Below are 22,859 nucleotides of genomic sequence, written 5' to 3' on the forward strand. Positions count from 1 at the left end.
TAGAACTTCAATTACTGCTTCATTCAAGGGCCTGAGAGTGCTGGTATCAAATGTACTACAAACACACAGGGTGATCAAGATCTACAACAGTGATTTTTCAATTCACTTTGACTTTTTAGTAACTTATTTTCACAATATGTTTAACTTGAGGTTTGAAATTTAAGGTATGCAGAAATGTCTGACTGTTGGTGTGTGTCACAGCTCTCTAAAGAGGGGATATGCAAAGTTTAAAAGGAATACATTTGTAGCCAAAAACCTGATTAAGGAACTCAACATTTGGTACTCAAAGTGGAAATAAATAATTGAAGGCGAATACTGTTTGATCCTACAAAGCCAGTGGATCTGTGACCCAGTGACAGACATGAAGAGGCTCCTGGAGGAGAAATGATACAACAGACACAAAATCTTCAGAGGCTTCAGACTGCGTTTCACCTCTGAATCTATCGCGAGTGCAGCAACGAAAAACAAAACAAAAAGGAGAATCTACATCTACGATCTTATGTGGAAAACAGTTGCAAAATATATATTCATATATAAAAGACATTCTATGTGCATCTACAATTTTCTTTTTCCGTCACAATATAATCATTAATTAAGACACTGCTTGTGAATCTCTCGAGGTCTCGTCTAAGACTTCTACGTGGAATGTCAGTCGGTTCTTTCTCCTGGTGCTACGGTGCATCTGTTATTTCGGGCTGCTGCAGGGTGACGAGTGATGAGCTAATCGTTTTTTGTTTTTTCTCACAGCCCTGTCTCGTGATGCCGGGTGTCCTTTGCATAGCCTTTAGCAGGACTCCATTTCAGTGTTAGAAGCTGCACGGAGAGAGAGCCCCTCTCTGAAGGCACAGCATGCCAGCCCCCCGGGGTCTGTCCCGTCCAGCCATTACCGGGAATGTAGCCGTTCGCTCCCCGGGCCTCCCTGACGCCGACGTCAGTGGAGTTCTCAGTCGGGACAGCGCTGCAGAATTCACGGCGGTGACCCGCTTCAGTCAGAGCGCAGGAATGAAAAACATGGAAAGGAAGAGAGGGGGAAAGCACGGAGAGAGACGAGATTGCGTCCTCTCCTCCGGTCCAAACCCCCCCCCCCCCCCCCCCCCCTCTCTTTGATGAATGCGTTGGGGTCAGGCTGTGTGACGTCAACGGGGGCCTCTGGGTGAGCCGCAGCGTTGGCTTTCAGGGTTAGGCACCCAAGGGGAAGGGGGAGGAAAGGACCGCAGATGGAGGAGGGGGGGGACCCCCTCTTTTTTCCCCCCCTCCCCAGCCCCGTCGTGTGACAGCAGGGCTTGTGGTGGGAGCTGCACAGAGTGTGTTCGTCCACGGCCTGGTTGTCCAGTCGAGGACAGGGGCGGTAGCTCGGATGGCCACACAGAGACTTCCCTGGAGCTGCTGGAGGGGGGGTGCGGGCCCTTTCTTTCCCCGCTGCTGGTGTCTCGGATCACCTGGGAGGCAGGGCTACGGTTGCTGCCCACCCTCCTCCCCCTCACAGCTCTGTGACATGGAGGGGGTAGCTGGGGGGCAGGTGGGCAGGGACCTGCGACTGGAGCCGGTGGATGTGGCAGCCGTGGCAGAGCAGGTGGCCTTCCAGTGGATAACAGCGGTGGCCTTCCTCGTCGTTTAGCTGCAGACCACAGTCCTAAGAGAGCGGCGTAAAGACATGAAGCAACACGATCAAGATGACAATTGTTGATGTAAAATCTATTCAAGGAAATAGATTTTGTATTTTGGAAACTGCGCTTATTGTTGGATGAGATTGATAACTGTCATATCGCCCAGCTGTTCCTCTCCGTTTCCGGTCTTTGTGCCGAGCTTACCTGCCAGAGAGCGAAGGAATTAACATTCTTACCGAAACACTGAACTACTCCTTTAAGCTTACGTCTGCCGAATTGCCGCATTTTCTGTCGTCGCAATCGGCGAGTTTTTTACAAGAACGCTGTAACCGCTGAGAGTGAGTTGTTGGGTCTTGGTAGCGAGTGAGGGTTTCAATGGAGGTGCAGGACGGAGGGATGCATCGACAGCTTCAGTCACGCGGCTGTTTTACTGGACCGTAGCATGAGAGGGTGCTGAGCCCGAAGGCAAAGCTCTGATTCAAGTAGTTCCCTTCACAGACGGTGTGCCCGTATTCACATTCTGAACGCATCCAGTCCGGTGCTCCTCCCATGCAGGGGTGCCGTCTTGTGAATTTGCCTTCGCTTATTTCCTTTAAATTTCTGTGTTGGCACACCAGAGTCCATACATTTATGAATGAATACACTGAACATTGAACCTGTGGGGGGAATTCTGTACACATCAGACAGGAATGAGTGTTTGTCCCTGAGCATGCTGAAGAGAGTTACATAATCTTACCCTCAACCCTTCTGCTGCTATCAAGACTCTGGATAAGCAGCTGAAAATTCATGTATCATAAATGATCCATTTTTTGGAGGCACCTCCGGTGTTACAGAATCTGAAAAAACTTTTCTTTCCAATAGGTAATAAATTTACAATCTCCAGGATGATTCAGCTCTGGACTTTGCCCTTCCTCTGTCCACGAGTCCCCCTCTGAATCATTACCCGCTGCTTACATAACGATCGGATCGAAGCGGGGACGTCAGCCAGTCAGAGACATCTGCCTTATTCGTCCTTATGAATTCAGTATTTTACAGTTCAGAAAGAAACGCTGAATCACTGCGGGGTGGAGCGAAATATTCGCTTGTTTCACTAAATCATTCTGTCACACTGGAAACTGCAAACCATCTGACAGAGTTCAGACTGGGATGACTAGGATTTCACAAGTCTTGCTTGAGCAACAAGTCCCCAGCTGAGTTCAAGGGCTCAGCGCTGGAATGTGCTTCATCAATGAGTCACAATGTTGAGCTGTAAGCTTGGGTTGGTATCCGTCTGTGTGTTGTTGTTTTTTTCCAGTGTGTGTCTCATTCATTCAGAGCGACTGCAGCAGTGATTCATGCTCGCCGCCATAAAACCAGTCTGGAGTCTGGTCTCGTCCCACGATTGTTACCCAGGTTCATTGTGTCTGTGAGCCAGAGTGGACGCGTATGGACGTGAATGCGTCCATACACCATCAGGTGTGTGACTGTGTGTGAGTGTGAGCGTGTGTGTGTGTGTGTGTGTGTGTGTGTGTGTGTGTGTGTGTGTGTGTGTGTGTGTGTGTGTGTGTGTGTGTGTGTGTGAGGACAGAGCGCAGGCAGGAGGAGCATCTCACCTCACAGTGGTAACACTCCACATGGTAGTCCTTGTCCATAGAAACAACCCGGATGGTTTCCTCGGAGCCCTGCGGGAACAAACACACAGTCAGACTCTCGTGTCTCATTAAAGTGACCGTCAGATAGCCAGCAGGTCTCAGGCTTGATCTCTGCAGCGCCAGCATGTGTCTTTATAGACACTGTTGGTCATGTGGTCAGCATATTACTGAGAGATGACAAACACAACAGATATGTAAGATATGTTCGAACTCCCTTACCTGGGCTGGGAGGATGGGCTGGTTGCAGGAGGCACACTTGGGAGCAAACACCCTGTCATGGAAGAGTTAACAACAATTACAGACTTGAAAATGTCTCCAGTCTCTGTGTAGTACGCATCAGTTGACATCTTCATTGTCTACAATTATTTTTCTGCTTGACACAAAAAGGGAAAACTAGCACGGTTCTCATTTTCCCGGACTGATTCAGTGTTTCTCATTGATTACCCACAGTCTGCGTAGACCCGCCACGGTTTCATAAAGTACTCAGAATATCTTTACACTTCTCAACGGGTGTGGTTTGCACCCTGTGGTATTCAACTCAGCGGGTCAGAGATGGCCACTCGGTGTGGAAGAATCCCCTTTTGGGACCTCTGCTAGTCCTCGCCGCAACTGGCTCTAGATGGGCTTGAAAAGGCTCAGGCTGAAGGTGGCCTGCAGCTCCTTGAGCTTTCCGGCACACCTCACCGCGAACTTAAGTGTTTGCTGCCTGTGCGACGTCGGCAACGCACCCGACCGCTCTCGAAACATGGACCCCCGTCTTGTTTACCGTGCTTTACCCTTCACATCTATACAACCAATGAGTTTATTATTAAATTAAATATGAAAGCATAACGTTCTCCATAGATGTAGCCTCTTACTTAAGCTCTCAAAGTGCACAAACATCGTGCAGCCATCATAGTAATGATGCATTTCGTGACTGCTACTTCCCAATTTTTTTGCAAATCTCAGGTGATATTCTATGATGCAGTTATGCTGTTCTCATTACATTTACATTACATTACATTACAGTCATTTAGCAGACACTTTTATCCAAAGCGACTTACAATAAGTGCATTCAACATTGGTAATCAGAAGAACTATAGTCACCAGAAGTCATAAGTACATCTCCTTTTCCAAACAAGCATCTAAGAGCATGAAGCAGAGCATAACTCAGAGCCAAAGTACAGTACAGAAACAAGAAAAACAGTTAGTGCTATAAGTAATACGAATACAATAAGTGCAACAAGCTAGTATGAATACAATAAGTGCTAAGTGGAAGGCTCAGGGTAGCACTTCCTGTTCTCCTTACGTGTGGTAGTCTTTGACACAGTAGATGTTGTTCTCAACGTCCACGGTGAAAGGCACTCCGTCTAGACCCTCTTTACACACCACGCAGCGGAAACAGCCAGGATGGTAGGACTTGCCCAGAGCCTGGAGGATCTACACACACACACACACACACACACACACACACACACACACACACACACACACACACACACACACACACACACACACACACACAAACAAACAAACAAACAGGAAACACACATGCACACAGGAGATAACGGTAAGACTTGGTAGTGAGGCCAAGTAACACACAATGGGCTGCCATCACAGATATTTCTTAACCCAACGTTATGCATCTGTTCACTCTCTCATGCTTTACATGCTCTGTTAGATAAAGCTCCTACCATCTCCATGATGAGGTGACCACACACAAAACACTTGTCGGCCGTCTGCTGGAAGCCAGAGTACTGAAAGACAAGACACAGGGCGTATTATTTTCCGCGGTACAGTTTAGAGGATTTTCTGTCGGCCATGCAATCGGTCGGACTGCTTCACACCTGATGCATGGACTCGTTTCAGTCCAGGACCCATCTATAGAGGGTGCTGCTGCGCTCTTTAAGAGAACATGAGAAGGATTTCTATTCAGAACCCTTTTGTCTCTCAGCTGACATGTTCGCCAGATAGCCGAGACCGGTGGCGTCTCACCAAATGGGTTTTTCTTATTTTTCTATTACTGCTGTTTTTCCTCAAGGCCCTCCATTATATTCATACAGTTAAATCCATCCACAGTTGGGAATTGACATGGTTTTTGTTGACCAGTGAGCATCTCCACTGGAACAACTGCCTTCTGCGTGTTACAGGAAAACAAAACATCAGTAGCTCCTTTCCCTTGAAGCCAGAGCACACGAGGATAATGATGGAGGCCATCTGCATCTCACAACCCCCTCAGGGTCGTGACCTGATGACTCGGGGGGGGGGGGGGGGGGGGGCTACCAGGTGAAGGTGAGAGGTGGCGATGGGCAGGCTGCCCCCTGCCCCCGACGTCTCCACTCCAGAGCTACCATCTGCCACCACCTCCCTCCCACCCCCGACACACCCCGGGGGTGACGAGCCAGACTAGTCAAGTCTTAGCTGTATCGGGTGGGGGGGGGACAGGGACGGAAAAAGATTAGCCTCATCTGACCTCCAGCATCAGTTTATCACTGACGGGCAACGATTGCAAAACAGGAATTTTTGTATTTCCCCAACAGATTAGCAAGTTAAACTCTAAGGGGAAGCTGCCTATAAACAGGAAGTACTGACGGCATTGTGAGGTTGTTTGGATCATAAAGCGGTTTTCAACATTTATATTACAGGAACCTTTGTCCATGTTTGGAAATCACTCCCTGTCCCATTTTATTGTCCTTGGTCTTAATAACAGGATCGCATACAGCTACAAAACGTAATGACCAGAAATTTGAAATCGTTGAGTCCATCTACATTAAACTCATCATTACAACGTTTCCCTGAAAGCAGGTCTGCCCTGTTAACCTGAAGCAGATGGACCAGGAGGCTGAGAGCTACAGCTGTCATCGTCCTCTCTTAATTGTAGGCGCTGAGGAGCAGCTCATTGGGTAATTGAGCTCCTTGGGGAAATTTGGGGGAAATTAGTGTGAATTGGAGGGGCGGTGCCGAACTCCTAATTACAGCTGCCATGTCCGTTTCCTCTGGAGATCTGCAGAAATGTAGCCCGAGATCCTAATCCCTCGCTCTCTGCTCCGCCCAGCCGGCTGTCGGCCCGACCATGAGGCCGTGACACGGAGCTACCAGCTGATCATCACAGAACAAAATAATCATGAACACACAGGTGAATTACCAGGAAATCCTCCTCACAGTAGACCTTCCCGTTGACGTTGTAGAAGGCTTTCCCTCGCAGCCTCCGTCCTGAAAACAAAGAAAAAAACAGTGAAATCTAGATATTGTGTTTAGCCAATGTGCTGCTGCAGATGTATGGCTTAAAGGATGTAGAAAACCCTTTTATTCACTTTGGTTTGGGGATGTTAGTTATAGTCTGAGCTGGGCTTCCAGTTTCAAAAGGAAAATCCATCAGCCGTCTTGACAGCGCTCACTTTTGAAAGAGGACGGAGAGCGGGAGAGTCGGGGAAAAAAAGAAGACGCCGTCGTAGCTGAATTAGCTGAATGTTGCAACCTCTTCTGTCAAAAATGAAACTGTTCCACAACAACAAAACAGAATTGACACATATGAGACGGAAGTCAAATGGAGAAATACAGAAATACAACGCCCTGGGAGGTGTAAACTGAGTAGATTGTCAGACACAGCACTCCGAAAGACATTTTGACTCTATTTCTGAGACTCTTCATACTGTATGCCTCTTCCTTAATCTCTCAACTCTAGAACCTCAACAGAAGGTCAGTGTAGAGCATCCTGCCTGTGCCTCCGTTTAATTACCTCGAGCATTGATCCCATTCACAAGCCATACACAATCAATACAGCAGACTGCTTCCAAAACCTCCCCCCCAAAAAAATCGGTCCTCCTCCCTTGCCTGCCATTGTGCGCTGTTCACAGACAGACCAACAATAGCAGGCTGGAGGGAGGATGTCCCTAACTTTGACAGATGCATCGAGCCGAAAAACGATTAATCGAACGGCACACTGAAATGTATCAATTTGATTCAAAGTGTTGGTCATTCATCAAGATGCAAGATGCTGCTGCTGCTATTGGCTTGGCGGCTGGTTAGACTTGATGAAGCTACTTTGAAACATCACTTTTGTCTCAAAGATCATGAATCCAATCAATAGTTGCAGTCCCTACACCTTGCTAACGCGTCCACAGAAACGCGCCACAGCGGGCCCAGGTTCAGCACACTGAGCTTCCAGTTCCGAGTGCGAGGGCTGAATTCCTCTTGGTGAGTCTTCATTCATCAGAATCCAAGTCTGAATCCAACCTAAAAGGAAATTCTGCTGTGGGGCTGGCTTCTGCAGCCCCCTGCCATGCACCCCTCACAGCTCGCCCATTCAAATTCATTTAACAGCAGCGGTGTCTCTCTGGCAGCGCGATGACTTCACCCGAGCCTGGCAGACGAAGCGCACGGATCTCATAAATCTGCTGGATTAGTCAGATTTAATTGTCGTCCCGAGCCACCGCTGATTTTATGGGTGTCCCAGCATGGGAAAGACGTGCCCCCCCCCCCCCCCCTTCTCTCTTTTTAAACACTGAAAATTTATGCAATCGCTGTATTTCACACACAAACCCAGTGTCACAATGCTGGGAGATGGCAATACATTAACACCCACATAAATGGCTGCAGCAGCCGAGGAATGCTGTCCACACAATAGGTGAGACTTTTAAGACTTTGAGACTGAGGAGCAATTAGCATTTTGGTAGGCAGAGAGAAAAGCGGGACAGAGGAAGAACTCCATGTGAAGCAACTCCTGAGAGACACTGTCTTCAAAGCCGAGACGTTGGGAGAGGCTAAACTCGCAGGAACAGTGAGATTACGGCGAACAGTGCAGCAGCGGGGGCTGCGAGATGTTGCTGTGTGCTCGTCTGTGGCCTCTGCTCTGGAGTTTTGGGGTCTGGAAGGTGAACACAAAGGCCCCAGTGCTGATGACTGTGTGGAGCGCTGCTAGGGGAGCGGGCCGACTGAGCAAACGGGGACATTCTTTCTGCCTGAGGTCACTAGCTGGTCCCATTCAACCCCCCACACCTCTCCAACACCCGCTCTCTGCCCGCTTCCCTCACCGCAGAGCAAAGGAGGAGGGGGGGGGGGCTCCATGCCTCTCTCTCTCTCTCTCTCTCTCTCTCTCTCTCTCTCTCTCCTCTGGCCTTTTGTCACCAGACAGCGCTGCCGAGAGCCCGAGCCTCCTCGCAGCGCTGCAAGAGATAGAAGCGGCGGCTCCGATCGAGAGTTACTAGTAAATCTAAGACCTCTTTAACACTAAATGGAAATAGATGCATTATAAACTAAACCGCACAATATGAGATCAAAATGTAACCCTGATGAACTTATGATCAGAGCATCATCAAGACAGACATATTTTGAATTATGAATGGTTAAAAAACACAAAAAGGTCATTCTTCTGTGAATATATAGTAGTATTAATATAGAAGTTTTACATGCACAAAAATTGCCATGCTGTAAAAGCACACAAATTCCCATTGAGCAGCTAATGAAACTTAAATGAGATTAAGAAAACCTGTTAAAAAAAATAAATGAACCCTATAAATGGTAACTTAACCACAAAACCATTCATAATGACACAATCAGTCATCTGGCTCCAGCTGCTCACAGCGGTACTGTTGAGGCATTAAGGCGCTGACCTCTGCGCTCCTTAAAGCATTTGTTTGCAATGTTTGTTCATTTTTTGCCAATTTACCCATTATGATTGATGGTGTTGCCATGGAAATGAAAGGACTGATGCGGCAGCGTTGCAATGGTATCGCTCGGCTGAAGTGGTACAGCAGTCGTGTTGAACCTTTTCCCACATAAGAAAGTGGAACGCACTCGTTCCCACGAATGAATCGGCAACATTTACACGTGTCCACAGAGGGAAGAAGCTTTTTTTTTTTTTGCTTTTATCCCCTTCAATGGGCTCCCTTGCATCACTTTATCCCAAACTGACACCAACAACTTCTCCCAATCAAATCTTTTAGGCAACGTAGAAACGGTCACGGTCGGGCTTCAAGTCTGTTAATCTCAGTGAACATAACTGGATGTTTTTTATATGCAGCCTGAGTGCAACAAAAATAATCAGAGGGTCAGACAGATGTCAATCAAGCTCACGCCGGTCTTCAGACGAGGTCTAATGGAGCAGGTGTCAACTTTGAAACATCAAAAAAACAAAGTAGTTCACATCCGGTCACATTCCATGTGGCAGTATGTGTCAACTTCCTATTGGTCATATGGCTGTTGGTGTGTTTCAACACGAGATAACTGTTCCTCTTTGTGAAATGCACGGCATGCTTTTGTTGTTTCCAAGCGTGCTCATCTAGACCTGAAAGCATTTTGTAGTTTCCGTAAAAAAAAAAACTACAAGTAATCACATATCTGATTCTGGCTGAGCAATCGGTGTGATTGGTCTGACAATAAAAGGTGTTCCGTACGCTACACGTGTTGCTGGAGTTTGGATCTTTTCGATCCGGCTGATTAGTCAGAACGTGTGTGGCGGCTTCTGAGCGTCCAATCACAGCCGGGACCTGCATGCATGCATTCGCACTGAAAGAGCTGACCGCCACTCCAACGCACACATGGGCCATCCATGGCCGCGTCACTTTGTCACCTAGGTTTGTTTTGGTGAAAACCCAGGCGATGAAAGCAAACCACAGTCAGCAGTGAGCAACGTCACTTGGTTCTCCGCTAGAATCAGTAACATATCACCAAGTAATTGCCGCCACACCCCTTGAGCCATCCGAGGTAATACTAAAACCCAAAACACCAAAACGCAGTCCAGCACCGTCTTGCATCATGCTCCGATTACAAGAAAAGTAATATCTAATTTGGTCCGAGTGCTTTTTGGGATTTGGAGGCGGTGAAATTTCTGCTCATGCATCTTCATGCGTTTCCAACTTTGAACTCCTATTGTCAACCCTTCAAGCACCATTAAGTTGGTCCATATCATGCCGAAAGGGTCGGTGTACTGACAGCTCGGTAATGCAGCTGATAGTGCAGAATGATATTTCCAAAGAACAAACCACTGTGGAGGCGTATTGATGAGGTAAACGCAGCGCGAGGTAAAGTTGTGCTAAATGAACAAACTCGAGGGCCCAGCGGCCAACTTTGGCCCACGCAACTCCGGTGACGGACAACAACAACCCTTCTAATTGTTTTGGTCCCTTGTTGAGAGATAAATGTTTGAATAAATCTTTTACTTTTTAATCAATAGTGAAATTGAATAATAATTGGCTCAAATCTTATAACATGCTGTGACACACATCCTCGGTGCAAAACGTCTCACAGCATCCAGTCTGCCCGTTATTGATGAAGAGAAGAGGAGGACCTCAACTGTGCGGCTACCAGTCCAACCCAGACCACACAGGTTAGATAAAATACAGCTGCAGCCTTGTTAGCTCTCCGGCCTCCTGCTAATGAGAACGCCTGTTAGTGTCTAACAAGCTACTGACGTGAAGAACTACAGACTGCTATATCAATATATAAGTTACATCTAGACAGAATATCGGAACCTGAAAGATGAACTTAATGTGGTTCATATGACAGCTTCCACAGTCTTCATTATTACCTTATTCTTTTCATAGTGCAAGTGCTTCTAATAGCACGGCTCTGACAAGTGTGCATGTAAACACGTTGTACGACTCCAGGAACAAATGACAAAGAAACCGACGTTCCTTTTTCTGCTGCTTTCTGATTTCCGGTGCCTGGCAGGTGCAACTGGTGGCGGTGAATGATTTGAGAAATTCAAGCCCTTCAGCTCTCTTCTCCTGCCAGTTCTTTCAAAAGGCCGCTTGGATTACTGTAACACACAGAGGTGAGTCACCAGCCCTGCGGCCGACAGTCTGCTCATCCAGCCCGAAGCAGCGTGGGGTTTCTTCTTCTTCTTCTTCTTCCCATTCTATCTGGACAAGCCACCCTGCCTCACACTCACGCGGGAATATATATATTCACTCCAGTTAAAGTGGATTTTTGAGGGGAAATATATTCAGTGGCAAACTGGGAAAAGTGCAACTCTACAATAAAAAGCTGCAGAGGGCTAAAAATGCCTTGTTAGATGGCGCATTAATAGTCGTGAGAACATTATGCATAAACAAAAAGATGCACTTTTAGGTGAACATGTGCTAGTGCAAGTATACAAAAGACAAAGATCAGTCATTTATTGTAATTCTTAAAAGAGAAAATCCAAACTGAATTGACCCCAGAACCCCAAAAAGACACGTCCACTTGTCTGCACGTGTGTGTGTGTGTGTGTGTGTGTGTGTGTGTGTGTGTGTGTGTGTGTGTGTGTGTGTGTGTGTGCGTGCACTTCTCCGTGCATGTGCGGTTTAACGCGAGCCCATGCCATGCCTGCCCCCTCTGATAAGCAGGTCTGGTACACTTTGTGACTGTCTGATTGAGGTCCTCCAGGGAAGGCCGGCTGAAGTGGAGGGGGGTAGTTTGCATTCTTGGCCATTTCATGAAAAAAGGGTGCAACCATGGGAGTAAGCCAAGAGGAGGGCTCAATTATGCATGGTTAAACAAAGCCCAAGGCTACCAGCGAGCAATGTCTCAGCAAACTCGGCCTCACTCTGGAGCTCCAGACTCCATGAGGACACTACTCAAGAAAAAAAAAAACAACAACAAAAGAAGTAAGAGAGAAAGCCTAAAAACAAAACGGGGAGATAAGAACGCAGCTCCTGTTAAAATCAGTGGCTTGTGTTATGACAAGGGCAGAGGCACTTTGAAAACTAAACTTCTCAGAGACCTTCACAACTGATGATGCATCACAAGAGTTTACGTTGCCAATAAACCATCTCGAGCGGCAGGATGGGTCGAGGACGAGCTCACAAAACGGCTTGTTAACTCATCCTGGACGTGATCTCTCCAGTGAACGCGGCAATAATTCTCTCAGGAGCTGTCTGTGGTTTTTGTCCAACTGCACTAAAGTCCCACGTAGGTAGCTATTTTACAGAGTAATTACCCCCCCCTCCTCTCTCCAAAGAAGTTATCCAGTCGTCCGTCCTCTGGGAGTATTTTTAGTCTTCAGAGGAAATAATCTGGTTATCTCACAAATACGTTTGTTTGAAAGACCTGCGTCTTTGTTTCATTTGATCACTGACAGCGGTTTTCCCGAGCGCTAAATTAAACCCTCAAACACGATCAGGACGGTTAAAACAGAAGTCAGCCAGGTCAGAGGCTACTTTTCCGCAGCAAAACCCCACAACTTCAGCAACTGGACACTCGGCATCTGGCCCCTCTTTCTTCAGACACACAATAAATCGGAAAGTATGTGGCTTCGGTTACATGTAAATTATAGGCAGTCCTTCCACAGCCGGAGGGGGTGGGGTGGAGGATCAGTGTCCATGTATAGTACACATATGAATGGGAGCAACCTGGCTAAAAAGCTCTCTCCCGACATCTTCCTCTTGTTTCCCCGGGAAACAGGAGAGGAGGGCTGGAGTCGGGTGACAGGGACGTCCAAAAACACACACACACACACACACACACACACACACACACACACACACACACACACACACACACACACACACACACAAAATCTGTACTGTGAGCTCGAGAACAGATATAATTACAGTGTTAAAGACCAAATAATGTCAGCTTTTTATTTCTTTGCGCCATTATTAGCTGCCCTGTTATTCCACTGAGCAGACTTCAGGCCTGAGGGGTTTTTTTTAGGTTTTTTTTAGGCAGCAGATGTTTTGATTCCCGACCATAACACCACCTCTGACAGAGAGCTGGTGATACTAATGATGATTTTTCAGCAGAGCCAGCAGCAGCTGAGGCTTAGAGCGAGGCTGTATGAAAGAACACAGAAATCTTGCAGAGAGAGAAAGGTGGGGATCCGGGAAGCCGAAGCGTGGGACATATAAAAACATATGTCCCACTGTTTTCATCATCGTCCACATCTCGGATTCAAACGTGTGCGGTGCCATGCTCCCTGATGGCTGCTTTCCCCCGGCTGTTGAAGCAATCGGCGAATCAGAGCTTTGTAAGTGAGATTAAGGGTGCGGACATCATTTTCCTGGGCCGGAGCCAGAAAAAAAAAGCGACAAAATAAAAAATAAAAAAAAGGCCACAAAAAGTGGGCTTACAAGACAAGGACAACTCTTAGATCATCATATTTCCTCACTCTTTAAACGTTATCTGGTCAGAGCAAACGCAGCTTCCGTGGCGTTCAGAGGTTTTCAGACTGTGACGCACGCCTCCCTCGTGGGGGAGAGGGGGAGTTGTGTGGAGGGAGAGATGTGAGGCAAGGTATCTGTGGGAGATGAAACATGGGGAGGTGCGTGCAGTCGTTCTAAAAGCAACACGTTAGTTATTGTAGTTTGGCCCGAAGATTTGGCCATGCTTTTTCAAGATGGACAGAAGTTGCAGCTGCAGCAGCTGTTGTGATAACAGCTGCTGCAGCTCATGGAGACAATTAAGGTACTTTAAAACACTTGGCGTCCCGAATGTTGCAATTTGCACGACAAAACTCCAAAATACTCCTTCTCCGTGTCATATCTCAGTCAAACCTGACCACACACACATTCGATGCATATTTTTAGACCCGATGTGACTTACACTTCACTTATGTGCAATGTCCATCGGCAATAAACGTCAATAAATCCACTCCTTATAACTCCAGAACTCGCCTGAGAATCACCACGATTGTACGTTTTCTTCAGTATCTAAGCTACCCGGTGGTATTTGTCTTTACCTCCATGGGCACACTGCAGACAGGAACTGCTAACAGCTAATTCAGCATACTTTTAAACGGTGCCAATTGGCCAATATAGGCGAAAAAGAAGAAACGGGCCCAAGTGTAAATCACTGAATCCGCAGAAACAACATCCTTCTCTTTCACATACCTTAGAAGCATTTTGGGCGATTATTTACCAAATAAATGTGAGACAAAGAATAATAATAACGGGGATAAAAATCCGGTAATATTCAATTTTCATGTTGCACTAACTAAGCTCAGAATGTCCTATCGAATTTGAGGTTTGTGGGTGGAGGGGGGTGTTATGAGGAATGGTGTTGGGGGGTTGGGGGGGGGGGGGCACTGTAAATGGCTACACACACATGCCGGATGCATGTCGACGGGTCGCCGTGGCGTCCACAAAATGCAGACCCGATGACGCACCGGCTTCTACTGTTATTTCACTGAACTGACCGTGAGCTTTACTTACCACAGGAGCAGCAGGTGAAGCAGTTTGTGTGATACAGGTTCCCCATGGCCTGGCAGGCTTGGCTGGCTCCATACACACCTTTCCCACATTTGACACAGATACCTGTGAAGAGACACGCGGTCAGTTAGCCGATGTCACGTATCCTGAGCAAAGGACTGTGCATCCGACATGAAAGAAAATCTCCTGGTGCACTTTGTCTTCATGAAAGTTTAATATCGATTCGCCTCTTCTTCATGGCTAATGAGTGGATGTTGAACTAGCTTGTACTATCCAACGAGGATATTGTCCGCTACTGTTGCACCATCAGAACCAAACAATTTCTGGACACGCTGGAAGATTTGTCGGGAGCTTTGCTGGAAAGCCGATAAAACAAAAAACGACTGCCAAATCATGTGTGCATTCCTGTAATGATGCAGGAAGAGAAAAGAAAGAAACATGATTAACCTGCTACAAATGTCATCACTACTCTCCGTCATCCTCTGCTCGACATGCAGCTTTTGAAGACCAACTACACAAAGAAATTCTCTGAAACAGCACTGCCAAAAAACAAAACATTACACATCTTACCGGTGCACATCTGGTTTATGAAAACACTCCAAATTTCAGCTTGATTATTAACTCACAAGTGATATTTCTCAATAAGGTTTCTATGGATTACATCATACCGTTTGAAGGCAAACTACTTGAGAGGAGCTTGTGATTGTGTTCGAAAGTCCATTTTTATTGAACATGGTGTAAAACGTTTCCCTGTATAGAAATTGACGCTCAACTTGTACAACTAAACTCTGTTTAAGATGCTTTACAGATGAGGATGGTGTTGTTTCACCCCTGAGTCCTCTACTATATTTGGGGTTAACAGGATTTTAAAGAATAAAAAAAAAAAAAGAATAAACCCAATGTTAACTCTTCAGTATTTCTCTATAAAATAAATTAAAGCTCAGAAATATAGCATAAATAGTTATCATCCATTAGGACTCAGCGTCATCGGGGTTGCGTGGGTGTGTTTGATCAGATTTGACAGGCAGTGCTAACAACATACACAAACAGCCCCAGCGACTGAAATCAGATTATGATTTGTTGCCAACTGTGATTGGTGCACAGAAGTCAATGACATCCCCCTCCTTCCACTGAGCCCGCCCACTTCAGACCAGTAAGAGGAGGACAGACAAAAAAAAATCTTTCATGTAAAAATAACTACAACTATTAAAACTTTTGCAAGAAAAAAATGTGTTCTTTTTTTTTTTTGAAAAACCCTGGGAGGAAATGCCCAGCTGGTCACAGGTACACAAGTGCTACACATTAAGCCTGAACACAAAGAGTATGATAAGAAAGGGGGATAAAAAAACAACAACAAAAAAAGCAGTGGCATTAAACTATTTGGACGCAGCAGCAGACTAACGATCTCCAAACTCTCACGCACAAGACGACCTCCACCGGGGTCACATTCCTCAGGGAGGGCAGGGTCAAAGCCTGGGTGGGGTGAGTCCAGGGTCACAGTGCCTACAGGACACAAGGTCCCAACAGGGAGCTGCACCCCCTCACACAGACAAATTATTACTGGGACTTATCTTTTGAAATAAATACATAACTCAGGAAGGATTCGGAGCGAGGACACACTTTCGGAGACGTAAATCGTAGAATTCCCAGGCTATCTGACATCTGCGATCATTTCCCTTTCATAACAGCACCAGTGGCATTGTAGGAAACAGATTAAGGACACCCAAAGGTTCCATGCCTTCCCTCTCGACCTCACAACAAAAGTGTTTGCACAAATGAATTAATCTGAATCCAAGTCAAATATTGGCATTTCCTGGTGGAACCTGAACTCACCACTTCACTCGAGGATAACGGAAAAAACAACGGGCGACGAGAACGAAGGAGTGGACTTGAAATGAGCTCGACTGGCTGAGTAATTTCCCCAGAATGAAAGTCAATGATGGCAAGCAGAAGAAAGCACAGGTATCTGTATGTGTGCTAGAACACTTCTGCTGAATTCCTTATTCAAAGACTAGAAAAACGTCTCAGTGAAAACTCACAGCCAGTAAAAGTAAGCATTCCTCCTGATAAACACGTCGGATTCATCAGCCCCGCGGCCAAAGACGCTTGAAGCAGAAGCATTCACCCAATCTGCCAGTAAAGCAGGGAGCCAGCTCGCCACAGTCCATAATGAATAGCATTTACTGTTGCACATCAGTTCTTTGAAATTCTGTCATTACTGATTTGCCTCCTGGCTGCGTCTGGTTCAGCATAGGTTTCTTATTCATCACCGACGCTCACAGGGCCATAAGGCCACTTTGTGAATAGGAAACCTTTGAATGGACCATGACTGTAAATAAAAAAAATGCCCACTTGTTGCCTTTTTACAAGAAAACCATCTAGACACTGAACATTTGCTCCCAGTGAATTTACGCACGCTGCACAGTGATCACACAGCATTTACCGAGTGTTTGTTCTGCATTCCCTTTCTTATGTGAAACACCACTTTAGGTTCTGCAGCACAAGCACTTTTAAACGTTATAGTGATCTGTATAAAACACAGGAGGTCTATGAAAGCTACCCAATCGTACCACGTGCTCACTCCAAAGTTCAAAATACAGCTCATTTATAATTAGTAATGAATAACCGCCTATTAAAAACATAGAAATATGGGATTATATTATGTTTGCTGATCACTTCCCGCCACTGTACAGAAATTCATTTTTCCTCATCTCATGTGCAGTGATGGCTTGTCATTTTTTGGACGCTAGCTCTTTTGCGTGAGCGTGCAGAATTAACCCAAGTTAAGTTGAACTCAGGTTTAAGCTGGAGTGAGATCTGGTCTTTTTGTGACTAACGCTAACTCAGATCACAGTGTGTATGATTGCGAGTGCTAGTCGCTGCTTTGTTCTTTGCGTATGGATTTCTCTACTGTGTGTATAGTCATCCTGCATACACAGACAGCACGATGCAGCCGCGACACACCGGTCACTTCCACAAATCAACCGGGTACGACTGAGTCACTGCACATCTGTCTGAAGTCACTGACCGCTGGTGGACAAGCACAATGACACAAATCTATCTGGACCCAGATAGCAGGTGTGTGCGTGTGTGTGTGTGTGCGTGTGTGTGTGTGTGTGTGTGTGTGTGTGTGTGTGTGTCTTCTTATGTGTCTACTCTTACGCACAACTTATCTAGCTTCATGTCAAGAGAGGGAGAGAGTTTTAAGCAGCTACATTTTTCATTTCTTTCCCACGGAATGAATCCATGGCCCTGCATTTAAAGACGCGGCTCTTTGGCTTTGATTTATTTATAAAGCCATATTGATTTACCTCCATTACTTCATTCCCTCTGGCTGCAACTATATTGAAGATTCTTCAAATCTATACACCGTGTGTTGGCAAGACCGTCGACATTGTTACGAGCGAGGCTGTGGTTCACGGGACAGCGGGGGGGGGGAGATCTCTGAAACACGCTTCACGTTCATTGAAAACAGGATCCCTCATGTGCCCATTTCATAACATGTTCATGTGGCAAGGACAGGATGTTTGTGCATTCACCGGGGTTAAAAATAAAAACGGCATCACTGGACGCACACGTATACGTCCCTGCGCCTTTGAGCTGAACACCGCTGTTAATATCAAGCCGCCATCCTTTCAGTAGCGCCGCTGCTCAATATGTGGCCGTGTTATTGTGCTCGTGGGAAGGCTTTTCAACATCAAACTCAGACTGATAAATCCAGAGATGAAATGAAAACAGGAGATGAGTCAGTATGTGAATAAAAAAAAAAAAAAAAAAAAAAGTACATTTGATGTTATTTCTGAGAGACGAAAGTCAGGAAAATGTGATGTGCTGGATCAGAACCTTTCAGTGGGAATAGTGACACAGCAGTGGTTATGTGACGAGAATAAAGTAAAACACGCAACTTCACATTCTGCCATCACTGAAAACAACAGAACGCAGTGCGAGTTGTAAGAAGGTTTGCACCGCCTGACTCGTGAAACTTTAACGACCACTCTGTGTGACTTTGACGTCTTACAGCAAAACATCAAACCGAGCTCCGAAGACGCCGTGACGGTAGCGTTTATAGAGGGGTGAATGTCAGGTTTGCTAAATATTTGAAAACTCCCGCATGTCTTATTGGAGTGATTCAGTTACTTCAGGCTGGGCCGCTTCATGTGTCTGTCCAGCACAAAATAATCATGATCCTGTATAATAAATCACAACATCACCAACAGACTGTATAATCTGCAGATCCTGCCCACCTATCCTGAAGAAGACAATATAGAACACAAAAGAGACTTGGGCCAACAGAGGAACCATAGAAAGCTGTGATGCACTGTGTATTGAAAGCAAACACTTGCTCACGGGTGCAGACCTTGAAAAGAAAGAAGCAATTAACTTCCCATCATGTCTACAGTGTGTCATCTCATCCCTCTGGTGCTTTGTGGGTTTTATTTTTGTGCTTCTTGGGGAATTCTGGAGCGGGTGTTTCGATTTGATTTGTTAACTAGCTGTTTACTGAAATCACACCGATAGGGCAATGTGAAAGATTGCAGTATCTTACTTCCCAATTTGCAATAAGGAAGAAAAAGGGAAGAAAGATGAAGAGGGAAGCCAATAGCGTTTATAGCACAAAAGCCTGGCTACACGCCATCATTTCGGGAGAGAGGTCTTCTCTTGTAATCTGAGAGTGTTTGACAAATCAGAGGAGAATGTCGGCTTAAAACTTATAGTGAGACTTAAAAACAAAATGTAAAAATCTAATCTCATGTGAGCTGCCATTTGTGCATGGACAGTAAATACAGAGGGCAGGCTTGTGTGCTGTCAGTCAGCGTGTGTGTGTTCGTCAGGCCTGTGCATGACTACTGCCATTAGAATTCTGGGCAGGTGATCAGACTTGACCCCCACCGATACGTCTGGCCCGCCAGCCAAGATCGTGTGCCAAGTGTCTGGTGTTGCCCGACTCCCCACCGGCTGGTTAATGAAGGGCTTCGCGGGGGAGTCAGGGCCGGGTGGCGTTGGTGGTGGAGGGGGGGGGGGGCCTCACTCTGCTGCTTCAATTGCAGGCCTGTATCGGGCCAGCTGTTGATTCACAGCTCCTTCTCCACCACAACAAACACAGGCCACACAAGGGCCGGCCGGCAAGGCAGAGCCTGCCAGTGTCCCACACTGTGTCCCACACTGGCATTGCCCCCCCCCACCCCCCTCCAAAAAAAAAAAAAAAAAAAAAAAAGGCCCCGGCAGTCAATTTCTCCACTGTCGCTACGGAAACAGAGCTGTCTCTATTGGGCTCGGAGCGTCTGACTGCATTCTTCTCTCTCTTCCCCCCCCCCCCCCCCGCTGTCTTCCTCATTTCTTCCTCCCGTCTCCCATCCTCCTGTTCTCACCTGCCTCTCTGGAACAAACCAACAGCTGTCTCAGCCTCACTCTGAGCAAGTGCACCGGCTATAAAACACGCCACTGTTCTCCGGCTGCAGCCATTCGTCTGGCTGCTAATTCAAAGGTAGACAGCAACTTCCTCAGCGGGCTTTCTGTGGCCGTGTTGTTGCCGGCGGACCAAATATATCTGGTTTCACAGTCCCTACAGTCCCAAAAAAATGTTCTTGAAATCGGGCACAAAAACCACAAATGACTGGCCACAATCTGTCTATCAGAGGGTATTAAGAGGCATGTCCAACACATCCGGAGCCCACTGCTCCAAATGACCGAAGGGTGTCTGCTCTGGCCCGAACAGAAGGATCCATTCAGCGAGGTGCAGCGCTCTGCAAATGTTAGCTCTGCCAAGACAGAAATTAGTATTGCCCTGCAATGCCACTCTTATCTGCCACAGAGGGGGCTGTTAGTGGTAATGTAGCTTTAGCAGGCTGTAAGTGGATCTTGAAGAGAACAAAAACCAACAAATAACCCTAAAAAAGAACCCACTAACAACTCTTAACTATTTCTTTGAATTCCAATTTCGGTGAACACTCAATACAGAGTAAGTTAAACGTAACATTTCACGCTGCTAGTACTATTATTTAACTATGGTTGCCATGGAGAATTCTCTCTATTCTAAAAAAACATTGCTCTTGTTGGCTGAAAACTGTCACTGTTTTGGATTCTGGACGTGTTCTGTCTGTGCGGGACCAAAACCCACAGCAGGTTTTTCTTTGAAAGCAACATTGAGGGGATCTGACCAACACCAGTGAGGGCTTAAGTGTGCAAGGACAGTGTGTGTGTGTGTGTGTGTGTGTGTGTGTGTGTGTGTGTGTGTGTGTGTCTGTGTGTAGGGAGGGGGGGGCATCTAGAGGAGAGACTCAAAGGCTGAGGAGAAGCCATCGGCTCTGGAGCTGAGCTGCTGTGACCACACGAGTTCATTTTCATCTCTCATGAGAAATTCAGAATCTCAATCAAATGACAACTTAGACACCCATCTTCCTGAGTCACCATAGTTGATTCCAGACCTTGGTACAAAACATTGGGTAAATGCTCCATGTCCCTTTGATTTCCTTAACTTTCAGGCGCTCTAAAAGGCCCACAGAACCAAAACTCTCACCCTACACAAAACACAGTCTAGATATGGGAGGCTTGTAGATAACAAATGTTGGGTCAAAGTGAGTAAAAATGGATTTCCCTATGCTAGAAACAGCATCACGGCTGTTTGTTTGCATGTTCTGGTGTTGTTTCCAATATTATCTAGTTCCAAAGTTTTTATAAAAAAATAAATAAAACCCCAATTGCAATTAATATTACCTACCAAAGTATTCCTTTTTCATGTGCATCTCTAACTCCTTTTCCAGCTCCAAGGTGAGCGCCTCCAGCCGCCTCTCCGCCTGGCTTGGTCCACTCTCTCGGCTGGGGGTCACCTGGTAAGGGATCTTAAACCTCTGGCTCGATGAAGCCGTTTTTGAGCACACCCCATAGCTAAACGATGACGGCAACCCCGGGGCCATCTCCACAGTCCCTCCCGTATGGGCCGACTGCTGCTGGGGCTCTGGCACCGCCGAGAGCCCCTGGAGATGGATGCGACTTTGGATCCCGTTGGAGTCTCCGAACTCCTGCAGCAGCGTGTCCTCGTGCAAACTGCTGCCCAGCATCGATGACCGCGGCGAGGGCAGCTGCAGCTCCGGGTAGGTGCTCATAGACCCCCTGGAGCTGCGGGAACTCCTGGAGCTGTGGCTGGAGATGCTGGACCGCGGACTGACCACGCAGTTCGCGGTTGTCCCCGGTCTCGCGCTGCCGTCCTGGCTGCAGATGCTCGAGCGAGGGCTCGCCAGCGGCGCTGCGTGCAAAATCGCCCCCTCCAGATCGTGGTTGACCACGGGCCCGTACCGAGAATCGGAGTAACTGGATCTCGGGCTGGTGGTGAAGGAGTACTGGCTCGCCGTGCTCGACCTGGGGCTGGCGTGCCTCTGGTCGTAGCCCATGCTGATGCCGCTGGTGCGGTTGCTGCTGGGCTTGCTGCAGCAGTCGCAGCTGTTGAGGCTGGCCCGGGGGCTGGAGTGCTTACTCGTATCGCTGGCGGTGCTTGCATAGCTGGATCTGGGACTGAGGACGCTGTTGCCCTCGCAGTGCACTAAACTGGACCTGGGGCTCGAGTACCTGTCCTGACCCGGCACCACCAAACTCGTGCGCGGGCTGCTGATGCTCGACCTCGGGCTGGCGTGCTTGCTCTGCTCTTGAGAGGACAGGGACGACGCTAAGCTGGACCGGGGACTGGTGGCGTTGTACCTCCCGTCGTGGCTGCTGGTGATGCAGACACTGTTGCACCTGTTGCCGGGCAGCGCCGCCGGCTTGTTGAGGGGCACGCCGTCGAAGGCGGAGCCGGTGCTGTACCTGTGGCCCTGCACCTCCAGAGAGTACCTCCTGTGCCTCTCGGAGGCGCCCGTGTAGCACGGCAGAGCCACTTCGGATTTGGTGCAGCAGCCCTCCTCGGCGTAAGCCGCGTCTCTCTGAGGGGCACAAAAATCCACGGGAACGGCCCGGTTGCAGTTCACGGGGCGCACCGGAGCCGCGGTGTACACTTTATTCCCAGACGTGAAATTCTCCACGGTGTGATGCTGCTGGTGGAGCACAGATGTGCCATTCATCGGCGTGCTCTTGTGCTCCGCTACTGCCGGAGCCGAAAAGTCTAAATCGGGGTTAATCACCAGGTCTCTCCTCGCGTTGTACATCCCGTCCTTATACGCGTCGTACAGGGAAAGGTCCTCCATCAATTGACTGGCCCGGAGTCCCAAATCTTCCTGGTAGTGCTCCATGTTGTGCTCCTGAGGCGAGAAACAAGTTCAGAGTGTGCTCCGCTCCGCGAGCCAAACCTAGCGAGCACCGCGGAGCACTAATTGCATTTCACATGGAAATCAAAACAAAACGCCGCGGTACAGCCGTCGCTCATTTACAGAAAAAAAACCCTCCAACGTACTCAGAGAATCTCCACCGCGTGCCGCATCGTCTTCTTCTGCTTTGCCTCCCTCGCCGAGAAAGCAAACTCTTTCTCACAGTTTCTGCCGACAGGGATACGTTTGTCAACTTCAGTTTTTGTTAAGTTGAAAGGT

General features: G+C 47.5%; 1 protein-coding gene across 1 annotated transcript; it reads right to left on the reverse strand.

Annotated features, from left to right (window-relative positions):
• Window positions 1-1,111: 1,111 nt before the first annotated feature.
• wtip (WT1 interacting protein) lies at window positions 1,112-22,792 on the reverse strand. Its single transcript, XM_068731170.1, has 9 exons — window positions 22,727-22,792; window positions 21,065-22,574; window positions 14,350-14,451; window positions 6,363-6,430; window positions 4,912-4,974; window positions 4,527-4,657; window positions 3,458-3,509; window positions 3,200-3,268; window positions 1,112-1,633 (listed from the first exon to the last, which is right to left on the reverse strand). The coding sequence occupies exons 2-9, from the start codon at window positions 22,563-22,565 to the stop codon at window positions 1,481-1,483; spliced, it is 2,139 nt and encodes a 712-aa protein (XP_068587271.1). The 5' UTR covers window positions 22,566-22,574; window positions 22,727-22,792; the 3' UTR covers window positions 1,112-1,480.
• Window positions 22,793-22,859: the final 67 nt, after the last annotated feature.

The sequence above is a fragment of the Cebidichthys violaceus genome, unplaced genomic scaffold, assembly GCF_023349555.1.
Source record: "Cebidichthys violaceus isolate CVI_PGR_0920_01 unplaced genomic scaffold, fCebVio1.0.p SCAF_5, whole genome shotgun sequence".
NCBI lineage: Eukaryota > Metazoa > Chordata > Actinopteri > Perciformes > Stichaeidae > Cebidichthys > Cebidichthys violaceus.

Coding starts and splice junctions, on each gene's coding strand:
- wtip (XM_068731170.1), bottom strand. CDS start 22,565: ATGGAGCACTACCAGGAAGATTTGGGACTCCGGGCCAGTCAATTGATG. Junction 4,658..4,911: donor GTCACCTCATCATGGAGATG/GTAGGAGCTTTA, acceptor GTGTGTGTGTAG/ATCCTCCAGGCTCTGGGCAA. Junction 1,634..3,199: donor TGGAGTGTTACCACTGTGAG/GTGAGATGCTCC, acceptor CCGCTCTCTTAG/GACTGTGGTCTGCAGCTAAA.